At 34.0% G+C, this 19,316-nt stretch overlaps 3 protein-coding genes across 3 annotated transcripts; 1 reads left to right on the top strand and 2 right to left on the bottom strand.

Moving 5' to 3' along the window:
- Positions 1–3,095: 3,095 nt before the first annotated feature.
- On the top strand, positions 3,096–5,079 carry LOC120211905 (glutamic acid-rich protein-like). The gene is made up of 4 exons (XM_039210382.1): positions 3,096–3,185; positions 3,229–3,384; positions 3,997–4,055; positions 4,139–5,079. Exons 2-4 carry the CDS (start codon positions 3,244–3,246, stop codon positions 4,509–4,511), a joined length of 573 nt encoding a protein of 190 aa, XP_039066313.1. The 5' UTR covers positions 3,096–3,185; positions 3,229–3,243; the 3' UTR covers positions 4,512–5,079.
- Positions 5,080–9,962: 4,883 nt separating this feature from the next.
- LOC120211904 (ER membrane protein complex subunit 7 homolog) lies at positions 9,963–16,264 on the bottom strand. The gene is made up of 10 exons (XM_039210381.1): positions 16,255–16,264; positions 15,725–15,730; positions 12,285–12,397; positions 12,029–12,075; positions 11,442–11,550; positions 11,097–11,160; positions 10,882–10,998; positions 10,680–10,788; positions 10,273–10,377; positions 9,963–10,239 (listed from the first exon to the last, which is right to left on the bottom strand). The coding sequence occupies exons 3-9, from the start codon at positions 12,347–12,349 to the stop codon at positions 10,286–10,288; spliced, it is 603 nt and encodes a 200-aa protein (XP_039066312.1). The 5' UTR covers positions 12,350–12,397; positions 15,725–15,730; positions 16,255–16,264; the 3' UTR covers positions 9,963–10,239; positions 10,273–10,285.
- Positions 15,245–18,838, bottom strand: LOC120211903 (UDP-N-acetylglucosamine transporter UGNT1-like). The gene is made up of 10 exons (XM_039210380.1): positions 18,590–18,838; positions 18,388–18,464; positions 18,135–18,296; positions 17,857–17,990; positions 17,012–17,142; positions 16,872–16,916; positions 16,670–16,767; positions 16,185–16,292; positions 15,744–15,800; positions 15,245–15,622 (listed from the first exon to the last, which is right to left on the bottom strand). The coding sequence occupies exons 1-10, from the start codon at positions 18,759–18,761 to the stop codon at positions 15,548–15,550; spliced, it is 1,059 nt and encodes a 352-aa protein (XP_039066311.1). The 5' UTR covers positions 18,762–18,838; the 3' UTR covers positions 15,245–15,547.
- Between the last annotated feature and the right edge of the window lie 478 nt (positions 18,839–19,316).

Raw genomic sequence — 19,316 nt, 5'->3', positions numbered from 1 at the left:
TGTGTTTGTTATGGTTTATAGGTATAAATGAGCATATTTATTGACATGTTACAGTATATATATATATATATATATATATATATATATATATATATATATATATATATATATATATATATATATATATATATATATATATATGAGTTGTGTAAATAGGTAGATAATGTGTTAAATATGTGAAATAGTTAAAATGATCAATATGATTTCATAAGAATATGAAATAAGAAGTATGGAAATGACATAAGAAAGAATATGAAGTATATATAGCATATGAATATGAAATCATATGAGGGGTGACATGAATTATATGAAAAATAAACTACATGATTACAAATATATGAAAATATGCTAGTTTGATGGGACCTAGGAACTAGTATACGTGATATATATATATACATTTATATAAGTTATGGGATGAAAAATGAACAAGAGATGAAGGATAATACTATAGGAGTATGATAAAAACATAAATGATGACATGTATGTATGTATGTATGTAAGGGTTATATGAAAAGGTATAGGTAATAAGATGATCATATGAACATGTGATAAAGAGCTATAGAAAAAGAAAATGTGATATGATATGTGAATATGTAATAAGTTAAAAGACAATGCCCCTGATATGAGTTATGAGAACTGTAAGTATAGTTGGCATGCCAAGAGTCAAAGAACTACCTATGTCTTTTGAGACATATGGATAGTATACCTATGTTCTAAGGAACATATAGATAGTTTACCTAGGTTCTTCGGGACCTATGGATAGTTACCGAGGATCTTTATGACCTCTGGATAGTTACCGAGGATCTTTATGACCTTTGGATAGTTACCGAGGATCTTTATGACCTCTGGATAGTTACCGAGGATCTTTATGACCTCTGGATAGTTACCGAGGATCTTTATGACCTTTGGATAGTTACCGAAGATCTTTATGACCTCTGGATAGGTCCTTCGAAATATTCATTGAGCTGTGGTGACATCATACGTGTGCACAACCTCATAATACTCGTATACCTTGGGTTCTCAATAGTGTATATGGGCTTAAATAAGACATAACGAGGATGTATATAATTGTATCTTAATATGGTATTATTACGATTTATATTGGCTCATATGTGGTATAATAAATGATGGTATGATAGTATAATTGTGTTTGGATAGTAGACGACATGTTTATATTTTAGTAATTCTTTATTATGTAATTATGCCTCACTAAGTCTATGACTTAGCGTGTAAATGTTTTTACACGTAGGTTTCGAAGAGTAGGAGAATCAAGAATAGGAATTTGCAGATCAACATATCTCTACTCAGCGATCAGATCAGAAGTAAAGTCACAGTATGTATTTTGTTGTATGTAGTGTGTTGGCATGTAAGAAAAGTGTTAGTTACAAATGCTCTGATTAGTTTTGTCTTGTTTTGGTTAACTCGTGTACAGTGACAATGTTATTTTAATAAAAGTTTTAAATTTCATTGGTTTTCGTTAAAAGATTAAAGTTTGAAAAGTCAATGTGACACCTCAGACTTGTATCCGGGTCGGATACGGGTTGAGGGTGTTACAACTTCTAGGTTCAACAACCTACAATGTAGCATCATCTTGTGAAACACTAATGTAAGCAATGAATCGCTCAACATCTTTATTGTCGGTTAACAAAAAAACTTTACATTTTCTCTGATAAGATAGCCTAAATCCACTTAGAGGCTCTAAATTCAATTTTTTTTGCAACACGTAACATTAGAGTTTCATAAGTTAATTTTTTTAATGACAGTTTTAGTTGAAGATTCATAGGTAAAGGCATATATTGTAAAACACCATGAACATTCTCCTATGACCCTCCAAAATACAAATATATCCAAACATAATCAACATTAGATGATTTCATTCTACAAATTATAAATTAATTTACTAAATAAACGAGCTATAAACTAGATATCATCACTAACTTAGAGAAAAACATACCTTTATTAAGTTGATAGTTGATAATTTGGGAGAGAAATCATTGAAAAATTATATATAAATAAAATTATCTAAAAAAAATTAGAGATGGGGAAGGATGTCGTTGGATATTGGAACGGTGTCGCCGGAGAGAGTGATAGATGGAGATGAAATGAGTTGCGATTTAGGGATTTAGGTTATGAGTTGTTGTTGTTGCGTAGTTTATATACCCAAAATATTTGTGTTGCGAAAATAAAAGTTGTTGCGAAATTAAAATTCGTGTTGCGAATTCGAAAATCGAGTATAGAAAACAAAATTCGTGTTGCGATTTAGAAAATCTTGTTGCGAAAAGGAAACTTATGTATGAAAAATAAATTCGCGTTGCAAATTTGAAATTCCGTGTTGCGAATTTGACTTCTATGTTGCGATTTACAAATTCGCACATGTGTTGCAAAATTGGAGTTCGCGTTGCGAATTTGTTGGACATTTTCGCAAATCCAAAAAAAGTTGGTTAAAATCGTATATTATAAGACATTTTCGGTCACTGAAGTTATTTTCTCAAAAATTAAATGAATGCAAACATATCCAAAAAGAAAAAAAAACAAACTTAAAAACGACTTTATTTATTCAAACTCGATTCATTTACACCTCTAATAACTCTAATAACTTATAAGAGAAAAATACGTGTGGAATTTTGAAAATGGAAAAAAATCTACATTATTATTATCCTTAAATTTTTTATGATTGATAATCAAAATAAAAATATAATATATTTAAATATATTTTTAACAAAATAAGGGTATATTATGTATTTAGTACTTAAATTATCGGTTTTGATCCGTTTTAATACCTAAACTTTCATTTTTTTCAAAATCATACCTAATGTTTAGTTTTTATTTTATTTTAGTAACCCACCATTAAAAATTTAACATGTTTAGTACTTAAACTATCAGTTTTGATCCGTTTAGTACCTAAACTATCAGTTTTGGTCCGTTTAGTACCTAAACTTTCATTTTTATTCAAAATTTAACACTAAATTTTGAATAAGGGTACTAAAATGAAATAAAAACTTAATTTTAAGTATGATTTTGAAAAATTTAAAAGTTTAAGTACTAAAATGGATTAAAATTGATAGTTTAGGTATTAGATATGTAATTTACCCTATTAACATTGTAGCTCCAAAGCCTACCGCAAACCCCCAAATTCGGGAAAACCTAATTCTCAACCTTAAACTTTCTCTCTTCAATTGGGTTTCCTTTCTTCTTCCTTTTTAGTCCTCCCAAGCTTCGCCGCTCCTTTTTTCATTGTAAGCTATGTTAAACGTCACAAAAATGGAAAGTCCACTTACAAACGGTGTCGCGTTGGACAGTTCCGTGGGCTTTGCACCGGAAGCTATGCTGATCGAAACTGCCATTATAGCTACTAAGTCAGTCGCTTGGTTGGTGATGGCGATGGTAAATTTCCCTCTTTTTCCTTTTAATTACCATCATTTGTTGAAGTTGGAATTCTTTCTTTTGCCTTTTGAGGTTATGGATTCTGCTGCTTTGCATATTAGGTTGTCTACAATATTTTAATTCTCCTAGTCATCATGCATTTAAATAGCTGCCGTTATGTAGCCGTAGAGGTGTCATCTTAAACCATTATAGACTCGTAATCATCGTAAGAACGCCCGTTATCTTTGCAATTGCGACGCAACGTAACCGAGAACGAGATTTAAATCTTTGATTCTCATATAGTTTAGAAGGATGTTTAAGAAGAACTTGATTAGGATGTTCATATAGGCCAATAGGGAAGAGTACATAAGGCATAGATTTGGTAGAGGCATTGTTTGAGTCAATCCTTTACCTTAATTTTCAGTTTTGTTTTGTTGATTGTCCATATTTTGGTGCAAATGCTTGTTTGTTTGTCAATTTGTCATTCATATTGATCGATAATTATAGTTTCATGGTCCTAAAGTTGTGTCGTTTGATGCGGCGGCGATGTGTTTATTTGTTCTAAATTGCTTAGAAGCTGCGCTTGGAAGAATGTTTGTTTTGATCCTAAGCATGAGTTCGGTGTTTCTCCAGATGGGAACTATGTCTAATGGAATTGATGTCCTCATCAAAAAGCCTGAATCACATGCAGGGTTAGTTGCATAAATTATTTTACCTAACTTGTTCTTTTTCTTCTTTGGTGGAATGGGGGAAATCGTTCGATCTGTTTTTGCAGGTTTCCGCTTGCTCTTCTTGCGGCAAGAAAGCCTGTTCCGGAGAACAAGGATGCTGGTGACAATGAGGATGACGATGATGATGAGGAGGGAAATGAAGCAGCAAGTGATGAATATGATGATGCCGGTGAGGAGGAAGATGTATCAGGAAAAGACAGTGAAGGTGAAGTTGGAGGGGATCCAGAGGATGAACCTGTGGCCAACGAAGATGGAGCAAGTGGAGATGAGGACGAAGACGATGACGAAGATGACGAAGACGACGACGAAGATGATGACGACGATGACGATGATGGAGGTGAATATGAAGAAGAAGAGGAAGAGGAGGAAGAAGACGAAGAAGAGGAGCTTCAGCCACCGGCTAAAAGGCGAAAATGACCTTAGGATCACTTTCCCTTGTTTTCTGTTTCGTCTTGCCTAGGTTGCGGGTTGGATTAGAGATTAGAAACTTTGACATTTTCAAAACCAGACTATTATTAGGGATTTTAGCACTACAAGCTAAGAGCGATTCCGGTTCTAGCAGTCGTCGACAACGGAACTCGAAGGAAACATAAAAAACTGAGGATCCCAAGCATAGAGGAAACTGACTGAACTGAAGCCATTCAAAGCATTGCCTTGGATAACAAGGCAATCGTCACCTTGCTTCACGAAAATGCTCGGATCCACAGTTTCGACAGATTGGAAGTCCTTGCAAGTAAGCTTCAGATCATGTTGACTGCATTTGCAGTTGGTGGTAATTGTCACCTTCCATTCAGCCATACCTGTATCTCTTTCCGGTTCTGACCGTACCGATGACGATGCCGTTCAAGGAGCAAACAGAAAACCCTGCATTTAAATATCGAAAAACGAAAATTTAAAGCAACTTGTCTGAGAAATCTTTCTACTGCTAAGACAAAGCATTTTGCTCTTATGATATTTTCTGATAAAACGTAATCCCTGAGACTATTTCCAGTATATAATTTATGTTGAAACTATTTCCAGTAAATAATTTGTATTAAAATTGTTATGTTATCTAAATTTGAAAAAGTAGATAGTGTGTTAATTATTAAAAGGCTTAACGATTGTATCGTTTTTCTTAAATAGGTACTTAAAGTTTTTTCTGATTCATCTAGATGTTTACAAACGTTACCACTTTAAGTGTCCAGATCGTAACCACCATTAAAAAAATTCGTTAAGCGACACATGTTATGTTATGGTAATTCTGATTTTTTTTTTAAATATTTTTTTATTAAAAATCCCAAAATTTTCAGAAATATTAAACCCCCAAAACTTAGAAAAGCCTAATTTCAATCCTATACCCCTGCCGACCGTTGCTTTGGCCGTCGACCAAGCCTACCCCTAAACACGTCTCCACCCGACAGTCATTTAACCCTGAACAATCACCCGAAAAACAACACCTCAGCGATGAAATCAACGGTAAATCTGACGAAACGACGAACTCAATTCAACTCCTGTCGGCTCCGATTGTGGTGGCTCTTCGTCGAGAAAATGATATTCGAGTGGAGGCACGACCGAGCGGAGGTTTGGTTGACGATAACAGTGGCAAGGGCGGCATTAGATGTGGGTGTAGGGATTATATTTAGGGTTTTTCAAAGTTTTTCAAAAATTTTGGATTTTTAAAAAATGTAAATTTAAGTTTTTTTTATTTTAAATAAAATTTTTAAAATTATCTGAACGCAACACATGACCTTTAACGATAGAATTTAACGGTCCACACACCTAAAATGATAACATTTGTAACGTTAGACATTTGGATGAATTGAAAAAAAAAAGTGTGGACACCTATTTAGAAAAAACGATAAATTTGAATACTTATTTTATAATTAATCCGTATTAAAATACATTGTCTCTCGAGTAGAGATACAGATGTACTTGATCGAGGTAGATAATACAGTGGACAGAATGCGAAATAAATTAATCTTAAATTCGCTTATAGATTCAATTCGCCTGTGACATTCAAAATATATTTACCTTAATCCTAACTTTTACTAAACATCGAACCACATATTTATGACTTACATTAATATATCAAGAATTGATCTCAAGATAATCCGGGATGGGCATGAGACCCGAACTCATCCGATCCGATCAGGTCGGGTTTTTGTTAAAAAAATCAGGATCGAGTTCGGGTTTAGGATGAAAAATACCCGACTCGACCTGAAAAATATATAAATTTACCTTATATATTTAGGATCCTCTATATATAAATTTTTTCAATTAAGTAACTGTTTTTATTTAATAAAAAAATATTTTATTATTATTTCGGGTCGGTTTCTAAGTTATATATCGGGTTGGGTTCGGGTCGGGTGAAATCTTGTTTTGTTCGGGTCGAGTCTCGGGTGGAGACTCCCTTGTTCTCGGGTCGGGTCGAGTGGACCAAAAATTCGACCCAACCCGACCATACCCATCCCTAAAGATAATAAACTAATGATTAATGTTAATATCTAATTTATACATAATATTATTGTATTTATAGATATGAAGATAAAATGTATCCTCTCAATAATATTATATGATTTGTGGAAATGGAGTATGGCCATTGGTCGTTCATCTAAGATGAATGATTTAATTATTATTTTATGTTATAATCATTTTCGTCCTATGATTTACAAAGAAACAATGAGATAAAAGTGATCAAAGCAAGCGAGTAAATAAAACTTGAAGAGAAGATAAATATCTCTAGGGATGCGCAAGAGATTCGGAACAGACGAATTTTGATCTGACTTGATTTTTTAAGGTAGGATTTTTTTGTTGAAAATTTGAGTTCGGGTCGGGTTTAAAATAAAGTCAAGTTGAGTTCAGGTTTAAGGTGAAATTTTTTTCGACCCGATCCAACTCGAGATAATAGTATAATTATCACTAATATATTTAGGAGAAATTGTAATAATATCTCTCTATATGTACTTTCATTTAGTTCCCTATTTTTTCCAACACGGGTCTAATACGTACCCTAAAAATTGAGTTGAGTTTCAGGTAAGTTGGAACGCCCTTAAACATAAACTAGATCAAAGGACAAGTAGAGAAGTAGAATACTCAAATTAAATTCAAATCGACAAAAAATTCGATCTGATCCAACCCATTCTCATCCTCATATATGTCTAGGGATAATATGACATTTGATTTGGATGGGAGAAATACCAAACAAGATGGAAATTAGGAAGGCTTGCAATTAACTTGAGATGGGGAATAAAGCCTCTTAACCCTTTTTAACAGGTTGAACTCAACTGATACATAAGATCATTATATGACATTTATGTAATACCCCAAAATTTGATTATTTGACCATCTTACCTCGAGATTCTAGTAAGTGTACTAGAAAAACAACCTAACATTTTTCATTGAAGGTGGCTAACCCTTCTCACTTACATAGGTTATTTCATCAGGTTTATATCGACATAAATTACCCTTAACAAAGCTATGAAATAATTAAGAGCTTTTATTATAGCTCAACCTCACAATAGGTATGGTGACTTTCTTCAAGTTCATTATTAATGAACCACCCAAACTCTGGGATAAGAAGTAAGAATAAATATTCAACCTCATTAATCGGTAAAGTCAATAAGTCTTTCTCACTAAGACCACCCAGACACGTATTACCACGAGCCGGACCAAGCCGAGTCAGACGGACAGCAGCGGCGGCGCGAGAGAGTTCCCCTTGTTTTCTTTCACTCAACAAGGAAGTGGAGAATTCAAAACCTTAAATACCCGTTTCCAATAGTGTTTCCAATACTATATGTGATTGAGCATTACCAACCATAAGTATTCCGTTGGACCCTTTAATTTTAAGTGGATTCAATTTTAGCCCACTTCTCAGACTCACCCAACAATCGCTCACCAAGGCTGTCGTTTTTCTGCGTGTTCGTTCAACTGCTTAGCAATTGTTGGATGATTATTAGGCGATGGTGAACTGAGTGACAGAAAACGACAGAGTTGGATTTGTAATATAATATTTTATGAAGTGTTTTTCGACGAATTTTATGGCCAGTTAAGGTCTCCGACGATGACGGATGCTGATGGTCTTTCTTAATTTAAATAATTTACAAGTCTTAATGCTAAACAAATTAAATTACTTAAATTAATCATTATTTTTAATTAAAAAAATCATAATTTAAATATAATTCTATTAAAATTAAAATTAAATTGTAATTAATGGTTAATTTTAAATAAATTCTTATATTTTTTTAATATTTACATAACAAGGACATATTTACTTGTGGTACGTTTCGATACACCACTTTAATAGTACGTTGCAGTATGCGACGTACGCTGTAAATTTTTTCATATACATTATCTCCAAGATTTGCAGGAAAAATATCTTAACAATATTTAGTGAGCATATAGATCTCGTAAGACCCTTATTTCTATTATGATCTGTAAACTCTATTTTGATTTATGATAATTCATATTTTGTTAATCGAAATTCTAATTTTATAATAAATTGATTTTGATTTCGCCTTTGATTTGAAAGGCTAACGAAATTATAATAATTTTTTAAAAAATAATCTGAGATGATTATAAGGTAGTATGTATAAAATATTTCTTTACCATTGAGAATGTACACACACTCTGCAGATGCAATTGTTCAAACCTAAGACCTTGAAAGAGAGATACTATCGACGTTTACATCTTCCATCAACTGTACAACTTGGACATTATCAGATTAAATCTACAAGCACTTGAAACCATAGACCCGAATTTGCAAACCTTCATATGAACCCCACGACTCGACTCGTAAAATATCGATGATCCGCGTTTTTACAAAACCCGAACAACTAGCTACCATCGATCTCGTGTGACCCCAATAATGCCAATGCCAATAGATGGTGCAACAACATTAATATTTAGGCAACACAATCCTTGTGGCAACCTCTGCCTCGTGATATCCTCAATGCCACTCGGCTAGGGTTCGACATCTAACGAAATATCGAACCTAATTCAATCTACAATGTTGCTTTTGTTTCTTTGCAAACACATTAACGTCTAAGCATCAAATATAGAGTGCAAAGGAACTTTTGGTGTAGAAAAATGAGGGATCGTAGAAAGATGGATGGTTCTTTGTTACAGTAAAACGAATCGTTGTAGAGAGATGGCCGAGAAAAAGGATTAGAATTACTCTATAGAACAAATCCAGTGGTAGATAGTGCAAGTGTATATAGACTTGTTCAATGGGAAAAAGCACTTATGTTAGGGAAAGGTTAAGAAACATACCTCTTAGTGGTGTGTGTGAACCTCCAAGCGACTCTCCAAGGCGTTCCTATAATGGACTAAACCCAATGATCATGCCAACCTTCCCGAGTTAGCTCCATAGTCTCCACACAACTGTATATCTTGCTAGTTGCAGTTTGATTAATCTTAGCCGCAGAAACTACATGTCAAAGAGGGATATATGCTAAAGAAAACTTCACGCTAAGCAGTGATGTGTCAACAAACGCTGCTAGAGGCTTTAATAACCATAAAGGTAAAAGCATTTGCCTACATTAAAGGTATCCATGGCTGAACCAGACCGGACCAAGGCATCATAAATCAACCAGATAAGGTTTCAGAATGGCATCATAAATCAACCAAATGGCGGACATCATCAACAAAACCCTATACATATACATTGCAATGCTTGATATCTACTAATAGAATAGCCATCGGAAGCTCAGGTAGCTCCATTTAGCAGGGAGGATACCATACCTCCAAAGATGAGACGGGAGTTGATGATAAACGAGAAGCTAAATCACCCTCATAAATAAACGGGGAATTTCAAAGCTTATCTCCAAACACAATCATCAAGAAGTAAATATTTAGTTAAATAATTGTAAAAACAGAAATAAGTACATAGACTTCATTTAACAGTATTGTCAATTCTTCAAGCAAACAAAACCTATCATGTCCATAACAATAATATTTTCTAACTTATCTTTGTTTTGTCATCAAAGCATCACACAATGAATAGCTGTTATATCAATTTAATCACAGGATAAGTTCTGCAACTAAAGTAAAAAAACTACATAACCTTTGAGATGCCACCAAGAATTCAAGGTGCATCATCCTTTCTTTCCGCAAACCAAACAATCGATGTTAGGGTAGAAAACCAATACAGCTTGACATTTGAACCGCCTTTGATTTTGCTGAACACTTTGAGTTCATGGTTCTTGCTCAAACACTCAATTCCTCCCACCTCCTGGTAACAAACTAGCCAGAGAGGGAACTCCTTGGTTTCTCATTTCTTCTTGTGCTCGCCTCATTTCTTCGGGATCTGTTGCAATAGATAAGAGGTTGACAAAATTAGCAAAAATGAAATTTCTAGCCTATACATTGAGAGGGGCAGGAGCATTTGAAAATAATAGAATGAATTGTTAAAAAATGTAATGTTTGGGAAAAATTGCAGCTCAACTATTCTTCATACAAGCAGAAAATAGGCAATATAGGAGATTTTATCCCAATCAAGAAAACAAATGCAAGCAAGTACATAAGCAGCATATTCTCCATCAAAATAAACTCTTATAAATCTAGTGCAAGTAGTAACTTCAAGAAAGCTACCAAGTCAGAGCACATTACCCATGTTTTCCACTAATTTGGGCATTAAGAAAACAACCACCAGCATAAATCCCACCATGAGACCCATTGGGCTTTTCACAATATTCATTATGGAGAAAGGTTCCCTAATCTGCAATAAAGTAGGATAAACATGAAGCAAAGGATAGAAAGTAACTGCAAACAAAAAAGAAACATAAACACGCATAGAAAAAGGCTCCTTAACCTCGAAATATTGTTCCTCTCTCAATGGCTCTAAAACCAATTCACTGAGACCCCTCCGGTTCTCCGTTAATGCTGCCTGTACCTTGCCTGGGTTTCTAGCACTAACATCAACTCTAACCTAAGAAAGATCGAAAGGCATTAATGTTAATGAAGAAAAACCAAAATAATTGAACCATTAAAATTCTCCGAGAGTCGGGGAAGAAAGAAAAATCTTACAGGAGAAAAGAAATAGCCAATTGCAGTCACTTCAATCAAATGAGTCCCTGCTGATATGTTCTGGCTTTTAGGCATTTTTTTAAGGAATTATAATAGTTCAGAGGAAATATTTACTACCACCCAATTTACACAATATCTCATTATTTAATAACAGAAAAACAGTATCAAAAGGGCAAAGAAAAAAGAAAGTAAAATATATGGATTTCCAATCAGATCTATGCATAAGAATTGCCAACAACTTCTTGGCCTCAGTGGCAGAAGGTTTGTGAGCAGTGAAAACCTGGGTTCAAAACCCTAGCAACCCCAGCCCCCAAATCTAAAAGAAATTGATGAACATTAGGATACAATGAAAAATATCCATCAGGTCTCAGATAAGTAACAATTTGACCACCATTGAGTATAACTTTCACATTTGATGTTTTTCCAGGCAAAACAAATCCTTTTGTACCCATACCTTCCAAATAAAGTCATCGGTCATCCGCATGAAATTAAATAGGAGATAACATATCATAACAGAACAAGAACAAAAAAAAAAAATCTCAAATGTAGAATCCGCAGTGAGGCTTATAGGTTCCGAGGGATGAATTTATATCACCCACGTCTTATTACATACAATAAAAGGGTCACAAATAGTACTAATCAAAATTTGAAAAAAAAATTCAAATACGTCTAATTATCTATACAAAGGCTGCGTTGCATAACAAACCACCATATATGTGCACACTGGAAACCAGCATAAAAGATAAGTAAAAGCACCTATCTACTTCCATTCTAAAGTGAGATACACACTATCACCAGAAAAACACTAAATTAGTATGTAGCAAAGATCCAAAACAACCAAAATCACTAGATAATAACATGATTTTTCGAAAAGGAAAAAAAAAACAATACAAATCCAATCAAATACAAAAAATAAAAGGGGGGCGAATTACCTTGGGGGATCTTCACTCGACCATTGATGGTGAACCCATCTACAGACCTGCTCCAACACAGATAAATATAAACAAGTTGAAAACCTATTAAAAGATCCAAATACTATATAGAGCCATCAAGAAACTAAACAAATTCACTTGACGCTAATCTTAGCTGAAACCAGGAGCATCAAATAAAAAAAAATCTAAAGTTCAAAAGCATCAAATCCGAGTACGAAAAAGGAAAGCGGGAGTATCAAAGGAACAGGCGTTGTACCCTGATGAAATCGTCAGTGCAGTCGAGAGAAGCACGAGCAAAAGCAACGGTGCGATCGATGCCATGGCAGCTGAGATTCGGGAGCTTCGACAGTTGATGAAAACCAGAAGAAGCTTGTTGAATCTCAAATCGGTGCTTCTCACTTTGAGATGCCTATTGAATCTGGGCTTTCATATGGGCCATGATTTGGGGTTTTGTCTAGAACGAAGGAGTCGTGGAGGGTTTAAATTGAAATTTGGATTCAATTAAAGACCTGAAATCAACAATTTAGCCCTCCGTTTCTGTCCATATTTATAAAAGAATTAACTACTACTTTAACTCCTGAAATTATATCTTATTCTCACTTTAGTATCTAAATAATTTTTTTGATTCAGTTCAGTCCTTGTATTTTTCAAACATGATGCACAATACCCCAACCAATTTTTGTATTACAAAAAATCTCCATCGCACTCTAGAAGCATGCCACGTGGCACATAATATATATTAAATTTAAAAAACTTTGATAAATTTTATAAAAGCAATAATTTTTTTAAAATCTCAATTTGTTAAATGAAAAAATTATTTTTTTATTAAGCTAAGGTAATTACAAAGTAATATCTGTTCTAAATAATCTTAATCATTTGATAATGAACGCTCAATCACCCTGCTGCAGTCGCTGTTGCTCGAATATGTAACCTCAAATAATAATAACGATTCTTTTAAGATATATTATATGCCATATGACACGTAACTAAAACATAATAAAAAAAGTTTAAGAATCAAATTAAATTAAAAAAAATTGATGATCAGACATTAAATTTTATCATGATAAATTACGTAAATCTCTTAAAGTCTTATCTATGCATTATAGTTTACGATTTTATACTAAGAGAATATAGCAAAATTGTCTATATGAAATATTAATAGATTTGATGTAACAGAGATTTTTGTAAAAACATCTTCTTCAATATAAAATAATCAAATAACTCAACAAAATGTTTTAATGAGTTAATTGCACCATATGTCCTTAAACTATGGTTCTCTTTTTAAATTGATCCTTAAACTTCTAAATATTTCAATTTCATCTTTAAACTATAATTATATTTTAAATTAGTCCTCAAACTTTTGAACATTTAACTTTCACCCCCAAACTATATCCTTCATTCTAAATTGGTCCCCAAACATTTTCAACATTTCAATATCATCCCAAATTATATGTATATTCTAATCACATTCCATGTTAATAAAATCGTTAGGTCAAGTTATGTTATTAAATGTTAAAAAAATAAAATTTTAAGTAAAATTATGGTTATAATTAATTACATATTTGGATGAATTTAGGAATGCAATTGGAAGGTTTAAAAGTTTAGGGACTAATTTAGAATAAGAGTCATAGTTTGAGGATGGAATTAGAATGTTTAAAAGTTTAAGGACTAATTTAGAATAACTATCATAGTTTGGGGACATAGGAGGTAAGTAGCAGCCAGGAGACGATGGAAGACTTGGCCAAAAGGAAGAGTCTTATTGCAAAAAAAAATTGAGATGGAAGGACTAAAAATGTAATATAATCTTTTTGACTCAAATGAAGAAAATGGTAATCCTGTCAAATGTACCAAACTATCACTTATGTTTTAAATTGATTCTTAAATTTCATAACATTTTGATTGAATCCTCAAATATCAAGTCTTATATCAATTAACATTTTTTGTATATGTCATATTTTAGATATTAATAATTGAATTCATAAATTAAAGTATGAATATGTATATGTCATTTTAAAGAGACGAGAGAGATTAATCTCACATCGGAAAAAGAAAAAAAAATCATTGAGTTTAAAACAATGGCGTTATACATCCTAGTGAATGAGGTAGGCAGAGTGAATAACTACGACGAAGACCCGTGGTAGGTATCACAAAATTGAGCGAAGAAGAATGTTACACCTTGAAGAGGTGAGAGAGATTAATCTCACGTCAAAAAAATAAAATGAGATTTGAGAATTTAAAGAATCGACGTTATCTCTCGAAAAGAGTATAATAACCTTATGACATATATATTTAATATGAAACTATTTTAACATGTTATCAGTGTTGAGTATACCTCCTTGGCAAGACAACGGTAACAATCAAGGCCTACAACCTCGGCGTACTCAACGAGCCCCACAACATTATCATTTGATCACTCTACGACATCATCAAGAACTTAGAAAATATAAATAAATTTTCTTTGTAATTTTCCTGTTGTATTTTTTAAAATATAAATAAATTTATTTTTCTTTTAATTTTAATTCTTTCAAAATTTCCCCGGCCAAGGTAACGAGTTCTAAGTGACTGTTTCCTCGTCTGTCCGTTTCCTCGTCTGTTCGTTGATTAACAACTAGTATTTTTGAATTTGAAGAAACTTATCACCTCGACGTGATGAATTCTACCTATTTTTTTAAATTTATAATTTATAATTTTTATTTTTTTAAAATAATATTTTTTAATGGCGACGAGTCATTTTAATGACAATAAAATAATAGTTCATATGAGACCCGCTACTCGGGGACCATTTAAAAACAATTCCGAGGGAACTCGTCACCTCGAGATAACGAGTTCCGGATGCACTGTAGAAATTGTCGTATTCTGCAAAATGAAGTCTGAATAGACTCAATATCATAAATAATTGATCCGCTTGAGGTATTGGGGCAAAAAAAATAGAGTAATGGGTCTTTACCGTTCACCCAATAGAGAGAATTTGGGGCTTCTTTGTTGCTTTCATAGTTGGGTTCATATATTAAAAGTATTAAATGTCACCAAGAATGAGTAGATTTAGTGAAATTAAATACTAAATTCTTTATGCAATGTCAACAATTCGGAGAATGGTGCAAATTGAATTGGGAAGGTCTTCCTCGCCTCTGTAATACCTGATCCGAATTAACCGATTAATAGATCGAATACTGATAATTATACTAAAAGAGTCTTAGATATCATTAGATCAGGAAGGACACTGGAATATTCCTCCCGCGCTTATTTACATCAAGAATTTTTATCTATACTTCATTTTCGTGACCCGTTGCAAGAACAAAATCTAAAATTATCATCCTAACTCTGCAATTTTCCACCAAATTTTCTACTCCCGGTGACCCCGCCGGAGGGAAAAAGGAAGACGGAGAACGGCTAGATGAGCAGAGAATCATCAAGTACGTTGGCTCTAACAGCTCGATAATCGTATTGATCGGACAAAGGCAAAGCGGAGCAGTCAGTAAACTCGAATTAGACATTGCTTACTTTTTAGCCTGAAGTAGGTTATTTTCCTACAATCTTGCAGTATGCATACAGACCGGAACCAACAAATCCCAGCAACTGCCCAATAACATTCAGCTGTAACAAAAATAAATCAAGTCCCATTATGCGACTGCAACTTAAAACGAAAGATACGAATTTCGATCTATGCCAAATGTTAACTAGCAGGCAAGCAACAACAAGAAGGTAGTGCACTTACAATATCAAAGGGAAGCCCACCGAAAAGCATCCAGCCAAGTCCGATCGTAAAAAGATCCTACAACAGCAAATTAATTAGCATATCAGAGAACAAACTCGCAAACATGCACCTTTTTTTTTCTAATAAAGGAAAATATGTACTTGTATGGGCTGCATGATTGTAAACAAGGCCAAATGAATATCTTGAAAGTTCAATTATACATGGAGATGAGAATGCATCACTATACTCAAAGCGATGAAAATCATATGCAAATCAGATGCTCGATTTTTTTCAATAAATAATTCATGTAACAAAGTTCAGCATTTGGAACTTCATTATAAAAATTCCTTAATTAAACACAAATAGCAACATCGAGAATGAAATTGCAGGTCATTTATTCATGGCTGCCAAATTGTTGGTGGAGAATGCATTAATAGTGGTAGGAGAAGTGTGCAAGCATACCTTTAGATTGCCACAGATGGTTTGCGTGACCGCTGAATTGAGAGTTGTGTTCAAGAAGATAGTGTAATTCAAGAAGAAAGCTAGTGTACATGAAAGAATCATTACAGCCTGCACAAAAAGAAGGGGAAAATGCATCAACATTGTTAAAACTATCTCAAGTTATTTGATGCAAAGCTAAAAGGCACTGCACAAATGGTAAACGGGACGATGTTTTAAGTTTTCTAAACCTCAAGAGAATACCGGCAGGCTCGTATATATATAAAATGTCTATAACCCTTCAAGTGCTAGAAAAGATAACAGTTCTACTGTTGACACTTCTTAATATATAAACTTCCAGTTATAAAAGAGTTCGATTACATTGAGTCGCTTAGAAATAATCTTCTTACCACAAGAAATTCCTTGAGAGGACTTAAGAACAAACAGAATTTCCAGACACAAAAGAATATCTTTATTGATGCAGGAATTTGCTAGAGTGCGAAACATACCAAAAAACCAGGTGAAAAGAGGTGAGGAAAATTCATTGTAGTCTTCAAATCACCATGAAAAAATGTCCACAACAACAAAACCGGTCCACAAATTATGCCTATCATAAAAAAATCAGTTAATCATAAGACAACTGGGACAAAAAGTTATGTGACTATGGAATAAAGAATATGTAATTCAACTCAAGTTAGAGTTATAAGTTACCGTTACACCACATAAGCCCAAAGCTATTAAGCCCACTAGATTTCCCTGACAAAGAGGAAAATAGGCAAGAACACAAAAATTACGCCAGCACAGAGAAGAGGATATGCGGCTCAAAAGAAGAAAGAAGATGAGAGTACTACCAATGCGAGCTATTGTTGCAAGATATATTGCAGTAGTGATGTTGGCTAAGAAAACAACAGCATATCCATAAAAGTCAAATGACAAGTCCCGAGCTCCAGCGACAAATGCACCAAGAACAATCAACCCAACACTGAAAGGATCTTTAAATTTTTTCAGTTAAACAAAGATATCAGAAACATGGCTATTCAAGTCAAAGGTCTATTTGCATTTTCCAATTCACAAACTTTATGCATCAAAGGTTTTAAAAACCATCTGGTCGAATGCTCACAATTTTAAAACTTGTATAACTAGAAGTTAGGTCAAAGTAACAGCAGCAGCAAGAATTTCCTACCATAGTCAGAATATTAAAATCCTTTTAATTTTTTTTATCACAACTGAACACTTATACAGCTAGAAGATGATCAAGTCAATACACTATGTGCAAGATCAAAAGCTCATATAACTTATTTACTAGCTCCCATCATTTTTCATGTAATTTCAATTTTACAAACCTTTATGGCCATATTATTTATATCCACATGACCATTGAAGAAAGGGAGCTGGAAAACAAAAGCTAGGGCTTTGGTCACCACCAATGGAAGCACATCAATGCTATGTAACCCTTTTTCCAGTCAGCTCAAATTTTCTATTAGCACTCTCATCAATCAAAGACAACCAAACAAAATTTGGATTTCAAAATCATATTCTAGCAGCAACAAAACCAAGAAACTGTAAGCTGTTACAAGTAAATTTCACAACTATTAGAGCGACAGACATAACCAAACAGCTTCCTAGCTTTTCTCATTTTCAAGTTAACATTTTCCATGAGAAGCAACTACTTGAAAGGGATCAAACCGACAGTTACCTTCCAAGTATAGATGATGAATATTTCTGTCCCGCAAGAAGAAACTCCAAAATCATTGTAAACACAACCGTAGTTCGCCTAAGTGTAGTGTACATGGGAACATTCACGCCACGTACAGACTCAACCGTGACTAGCTTTCAAGGAGCAAGAGAAAGAATCAATTTTTATCAGCCAAATATCAAGAAAAAAAATATAATAAAAGAAAAGTTGACCATTTGCAATTTCAAACAATAAGTAAACAATTATCCAACTTATTGAAATTCGAAACATAATAGTACCATGTAAAGCAAATAGGTTCCTGCAAGAGGAAGGGTACGAATCAACGTCTTAATGGGAACCAAGCTAGTATTGCTATCAGCAATGGTTAAAGATTCATTGTTTGCAAAAGATATCATCTTCCACCGTCTCAGAGCATAGAGAAAAGTACACGAACTTGTCATCTACCAAATAAAGGATAAAAGAAAATTTTCAAATGTATATATATATATATATGAATTATATAATTCAAGCTATGAAATTCTTTATCCTCACCTGAAAGAGTGTAATTACATTGGCACAGGGGAAGTCAAAAGAAGATAAAGCTGCTTTGTTGAAGAGTATCAAAAGCACTGCAACAAAAACACAACAAATTAGTGTCAAATCCGAGGGCTGCGTTTCATCAACAAAGCGATCAGATAACCAAAAATTGGAAAAAGAAAAATGAAGAACAAACAAGAGGGGAAAGGGAACGAACCAGCGCAAGTCATGTAATAGATGGCGGCGTAGGCTCCTCTTTTGGTCATGGCGGATCCTTTGAAAAGCCTATCATCTCCTCTCTTGAGAAGCCCCTCTTTTTCTTCTTCCTTGTCTATCGGCGGATCCGAAATCGGAAGAATCGGGTTCTTGAAGGAATTCGTCGCCATCATTGACACTTCTCAGCTCTTTTCTTTTCTTTGAATCCGTACTTCGCTTTTGTGTGATTATGAAGACGACGACTTCAAAACGATAGTGGTTGGAGAGAGGGGACCTTCGTAGGCACGGAAACGACAAAGTACAATGGCCGAGTCACCGAGTCAAATAACTCGAATAAGGATCGCTGCTGATTAGGTACCGATCTGGCCCAATTCGTTTGATCTGACTCAGATGCCTTTTTCTCGGATTTTACAAACTTTAGAACAGCCCATTGGGCCTGGATACCAATCCAGAGCCTTCTAAAGTAAATTACTGGGTTTCTGGCCCAATTCATAGGTACGCAAGTGATATATCCAGTAAGATGCTCTAAGCCCCGTACGGGCCAAGTGTACTTAAGGATAGGCATGAGATCTGAACCCAACGAGTTTTGACCCGATCTGATCGGACTTTTAAAAATATTTGGGTTCGGGTCCGGTATGATTTTTTAAAGGTGTTGTTTGGATCGGGTCAGATTCGGGTGAAAAATACTCAATCCGACCCGACCCAAAAAAAATTACTTTATATATTTA

Source organism: Hibiscus syriacus, unplaced genomic scaffold (genome assembly GCF_006381635.1).
Source record: "Hibiscus syriacus cultivar Baekdansim isolate YM2019G1 unplaced genomic scaffold, ASM638163v2 tig00109987_pilon, whole genome shotgun sequence".
NCBI lineage: Eukaryota > Viridiplantae > Streptophyta > Magnoliopsida > Malvales > Malvaceae > Hibiscus > Hibiscus syriacus.
This window is presented reverse-complemented; position numbering and strand designations above follow the sequence as displayed.

Excerpts from the sequence above, each read along its gene's own strand:
- LOC120211903 (XM_039210380.1), bottom strand. The coding sequence starts at position 18,761 with ATGATGGCGACGAATTCCTTCAAGAACCCGATTCTTCCGATTTCGGAT. Across the intron at positions 15,801-16,184 it reads CCATCTGTGGCAATCTAAAG|GATCTTTTTACGATCGGACT; the intron begins GTATGCTTGCAC and ends TTGCTGTTGTAG. Across the intron at positions 15,623-15,743 it reads GTGGGCTTCCCTTTGATATT|CTGAATGTTATTGGGCAGTT; the intron begins GTAAGTGCACTA and ends TTTTTGTTACAG.
- LOC120211904 (XM_039210381.1), bottom strand. The coding sequence starts at position 12,349 with ATGGCATCGATCGCACCGTTGCTTTTGCTCGTGCTTCTCTCGACTGCA. Across the intron at positions 11,551-12,028 it reads TCGAGTGAAGATCCCCCAAG|GTATGGGTACAAAAGGATTT; the intron begins GTAATTCGCCCC and ends TTTATTTGGAAG. Across the intron at positions 11,161-11,441 it reads CCTGATGGATATTTTTCATT|CCAGAACATATCAGCAGGGA; the intron begins GTATCCTAATGT and ends AATGCCTAAAAG.
- LOC120211905 (XM_039210382.1), top strand. The coding sequence starts at position 3,244 with ATGTTAAACGTCACAAAAATGGAAAGTCCACTTACAAACGGTGTCGCG. Across the intron at positions 3,385-3,996 it reads CTTGGTTGGTGATGGCGATG|ATGGGAACTATGTCTAATGG; the intron begins GTAAATTTCCCT and ends GTGTTTCTCCAG. Across the intron at positions 4,056-4,138 it reads AAGCCTGAATCACATGCAGG|GTTTCCGCTTGCTCTTCTTG; the intron begins GTTAGTTGCATA and ends CTGTTTTTGCAG.